Genomic DNA, 4,611 nt, shown 5'->3' with positions numbered 1-4,611 from the left:
TGACCTCCAGGTACATTAAATGATATCAATGTTCTTGATCGTTCACCTGTTTTTGATGACATAATAAATGGTCGAGCTCCGAATGTCACTTTCTCTGTCAAATGGAAGAGAGTATTATATGGCTTACTATCTCACCAATGGTATTTATCCTAAATGGGCAACTTTTATCCAATCTATTCCTCTACCACAAGGACCGCAAGCAGTTTTATTTGCTCAACGTCAAGAAGCTGTCCGAAAAGATGTCGAACGTGCTTTTGGAGTCCTGCAAGCTCGCTTTGCCATTGTTAAAAATCCAGCGCTGTTTTGGGATAAAGTCAAAATTGGGAAGATTATGAGAGCATGTATCATTCTCCATAATATGATAGTACAAGACGAACGAGATGGATACACTCAATATGATGTTTCAGAGTTCCAACAAGACAACGGAAGTTCACATGTCGATCTCACGTATTCTACAGATATCCCTACAAATATCGCAAACCAGATGGGTGTTCAGACAAGAATTCGTGATAGACAAATCCATCAACAACTGAAAAATGATTTGGTTGAACATATATGACATAAATTTGGACGTGAGGAAGACAACAACTGAGCTTAAATGTTTATTTCAAAAATTTCTAGTTTATTTAACTAATCTTTGTTTTCATGTTTTAATTTAAAATCTATGTTTAAAATGTTTTCTTTTATCTTTTATTATGTTTTATGTAATAAAAAATTAATAAAAATGTGTTTTATAATTTTTTTTTTAAGAACCTTAAAATTTAAGACTTGCAATGGAGGGGAAAAAAGTATCAAGGTTCTTAATCAACTCTCTTACCAAAAATAACTCCTTAAATATTATTAAAAAAAAAAACATTAAGAGACCCATTTGAGGTTTAAGGATAATGGTGCTCTAAGATTCAACTCGTTTAAATGTCAGATACTAATGCCGTTGTTATTCTTTGCAAATACAATATACATAGTTTCAAAGTATTACATATTAATTGTGATTGATTCAACCATTGAAATGGGATTCTGCGCTTTATACAGTCAATGATGACGTAACCGCAGGTCGAATTACCTTAAGTTAACATACACAAAAAATATTTATTTGTCATCCTTACCGTTTTTGTTTTGGCGATGGCGCCTCCCCAGCCTTCATCCCTCAGCGAATGATCTCTCCATGACGGCATATTTTGTACTAAGTGAACTCGTCCTGATTAAAAACGTATTGGAATTTGAAGCCATTTACGGTGACACTCAGATCAGACTCTGTGTCGGCGACGGAAGAAGAAAAGATGTTTAAGATCAACTCTAGGGTTCTACTCTTCAGTGAACTTATATATGCACAACTACATTTTTTCGTTTTCTTTTTAAGATATAGGACATGAATCGTCGAATTTATGTGAGTCTCAATATAATTGATTTGTAAATATCTTCAATTAAACGCCAATTTGCAAGGATTTGTAACGATGAAAATGAAGTGGAAGAATTGGAGACGGCATATTACTTTGGTTTAAAAAAAATTCAGAAGCAGACTGACCCACCAACCGAAAAGCCCATTTTCTCTTTGGACAAATGCGGTAGTGACATGGTAGAACAAAACTTTTTCATTGGTTGAACTTTTTTTTAGGACGTGGACACTCTACTCATTGATCTTATTCTCCTTTTATTTATTGTTTGATATGCATTCTAAAATTTGAAATACTTTTTAAAGATATATATTAATTAATACATTTAGAAAAGCGCATTTGTATTCTTTTTAATATAAAAATATTAAATATGGTTTTATAAGACCCCATTTATAACGATCTTCAATCAGACATTTGTTTTGATATTCGAACAACGATTCCTACCAAAGTTCGAACAACGATATTTTACGACTTGTTAAGTCTAGTACATCATTAACGGTCTCTAATAATTGATACCGAAGTCGTCCAAATTTTAAATATTCTCTTTCAGGCTGAAATATTATAATCAGGTTGATAGAGCAAACAATCATATGTATGCTCTCTTGGACCTAACCCTGAACGAACTTAAAATCCTTTAATCTACAAGTGGAAGAATAGACTGAGTTTGTAGATGAAAAGGGAAACAAAGCAACTCCTTCATACTGACTGGCATCAATGTTTAGAAAAATGATTAAATTTGGATTTCGCATCAATGTTTAATACCACCTTAAAATGATTTTTTAAGTGTTTTTACATCAGTTTGTAATAGTTATTTTTTATTTTTAGTTTTTATTTGTATATCGATGTTTTACAATACTAATTCCAAATAAAAATAATTTAGTGAACCGGAATTTCAAACAAGGACAATGGTGAGGTGGTTGCCACAACTATCTTGCTTCTCTTATGTTCTTTTTCAAAAAAAACTATTTTGGTTCTTTGTCTCGGGGGGTTTGTTGTCTACTGTGTTTGTGTGTAGACAACAAATAAAGGTGTAAAAAGTTTAAAAGATAATATTATATAAAAACATAGGAGTAATCTCATGATACATACTATAACCAACATTTGAATATTCAGTCGTTATCTTGAGTTGGTTAAAAAGGAACTCAACACATCCATAATATAATATTATATAACAAAACTACCCAATAACTTATATCATACACAAAAATACAATCTGTAATAAAAACTAACAAACAATTATTTCAAATTACACAAAGAGACAAAATTCCATGAGAAGCACTGATTAACCACTAGTTAGATATAATTCATTTAGTTTTTACATTACTAAAAGGTAAAATCTAACCTTAAGAGGTTATATATGTACATTAAAACATGGAATAATTAAAATAAACAATACATAGTAAAACATAAGCACTGACAAAAAAACATAAGGAAAATATAAGCAATATTTTTCAAAAATTATGAAAATAAAAATTTTAGATTTCAATTTTAGACTTTTAGATAAACATATATTATACATTTTGTGAAGGGAGATGATTGAAATCTAAAATTTTTATTTGGTATGGCTGAGCACAACGAGATCGAGATGGCTGAGGACCACGTCGAGATGGTTGATCACAGTAAGATCATCGAGAACAAAGCGATCCCAATGCAGATTCTCAGAGATGCAACAAGCAACTTTGGAGTTGAGAATTTACTCGGAGAAGGTGGGTTTGGATCTGTATATAGAGGCACACTGCAAGATGGAAGGGAGATTGCTGTCAAGAAGATGAACCAATCGGCTATTGCTGGTAAAGGCCTCAAAGAATTCAAATCCGAGGTCGCTGTTCTAAACCAGGGTTCATCACCGCAACTTAGTGTCTCTTTATGGGTATTCCATTGAAGAAAACGATAGGCTATTAGTCTATCAGTACATGCCCCAAGGTACATTGAGCAAACATCTCTTTCACTGGGGTGACCACAGTTTGAGACCACTAGACTGGACTACACGCCTTAGTATTGCGTTGGATGCCGCTCGAGCAGTAGAGTATCTCCATACGCTGGCTCTTCAGAGCCAACACTACATCCACAGGGACTTGAAACCGCCAAAGATTCTTCTCGGGGATGATTTACGAGCCAAAGCATCTGACTTTGGATTAGTGACTGCTACAGAAGAAGACAGGGAATCAGTCAAGACCAAGTGTCGTGGGACACCCGGTTACATGGCACCTGAATATTGTATAGTTATCTTATTCCTCTGTCAATTATATATCTATATTTGATTGTGTAATTGATTTTGGAAACTAACAATTAAAATATCTATAACTGCAGTGGACGGAAGGGTTACGAGAAAGATCGATGTTTACAGCTTCCGAGTCATCCTCATGGAGCTCATAACCGGCAAGAAAGCTACAGACCATAGCCGAGCTGAAGACGATATCCACATCACAACATGGTTAAGGTAGATGCTTCGTGAAGACGACACTTTCTTGGAAGCTATTGACGGAAACATTATCGCCAACCAAGAGACTCAACGGACCATATACGAAGTTGCAAAACTAGCAAGACAATGCTGCACGAGGACACCTGAGCAGAGACCAGAAAAGGCTCAGGTCGTCAGCTTCCTTTCCTCGCTGATTGAACGGTGGGAACCCAGCAGCGAAATCCAAGATTTCGATGAAAATATAGTTTCTTCAAATTTGATAGCAGAATGGAAGAAGATTGTGAAGGGAAGCAGCAATATGGTGTGATAATGTAAAGAGTCTTCAAATGTTATGTATAGTAAACCTAAACTATGGCGTTTCTGCAGAGTTGTGCTCACCTTATCATTTTTGAGGCATTGGCGTCGGCACCCTCTTGCATCAATACATTTTGGGGCCCCATATTCATAAATAATCATACAATCAAAATTATATTATGATCGCTGTAAAACCATACTATCTTTTAATACTTTTTAATGATACTAGAGATTTTGCCCGGGCTACGCCCAAGACTATACAAATAACATATATTTTATATGTATATTACAATATATACATCTATGTTATAGAATATAAATAATAAATTGAATTAAAATGAGTAAAACTCACAATTTGTTGTCTTCTACTATCTAAAATATGTATGGGATAGTGAACAATGTGAAATGAATAAAGAATTTGTTAAACCTAAGTTATTCTCAATTTTTTTTTTTACATATTTAGTTTATTATAAAATATATTATTAATCTCAACATCACATATTT

General features: G+C 33.7%; 1 protein-coding gene across 1 annotated transcript; it reads left to right on the top strand.

The window, feature by feature from the left end:
• The first annotated feature begins 2,952 nt into the window (after positions 1 to 2,952).
• On the top strand, positions 2,953 to 3,835 carry LOC106308388 (receptor-like kinase TMK2). Its single transcript, XM_013745544.1, has 3 exons — positions 2,953 to 3,181; positions 3,276 to 3,608; positions 3,702 to 3,835. The coding sequence occupies exons 1-3, from the start codon at positions 2,953 to 2,955 to the stop codon at positions 3,833 to 3,835; spliced, it is 696 nt and encodes a 231-aa protein (XP_013600998.1).
• The last annotated feature ends 776 nt before the right edge of the window (positions 3,836 to 4,611 follow it).

This window comes from Brassica oleracea, chromosome C8 (assembly GCF_000695525.1).
Source record: "Brassica oleracea var. oleracea cultivar TO1000 chromosome C8, BOL, whole genome shotgun sequence".
Classification (NCBI taxonomy): domain Eukaryota; kingdom Viridiplantae; phylum Streptophyta; class Magnoliopsida; order Brassicales; family Brassicaceae; genus Brassica; species Brassica oleracea.
Note: the sequence above shows the minus strand (reverse complement) of the source record. Positions and strands in the feature narration are given on the sequence as shown.

Coding starts and splice junctions, on each gene's coding strand:
- LOC106308388 (XM_013745544.1), top strand. CDS start 2,953: ATGGCTGAGCACAACGAGATCGAGATGGCTGAGGACCACGTCGAGATG. Junction 3,182..3,275: donor GAACCAATCGGCTATTGCTG/GTAAAGGCCTCA, acceptor ATTCCATTGAAG/AAAACGATAGGCTATTAGTC. Junction 3,609..3,701: donor TTACATGGCACCTGAATATT/GTATAGTTATCT, acceptor CTATAACTGCAG/TGGACGGAAGGGTTACGAGA.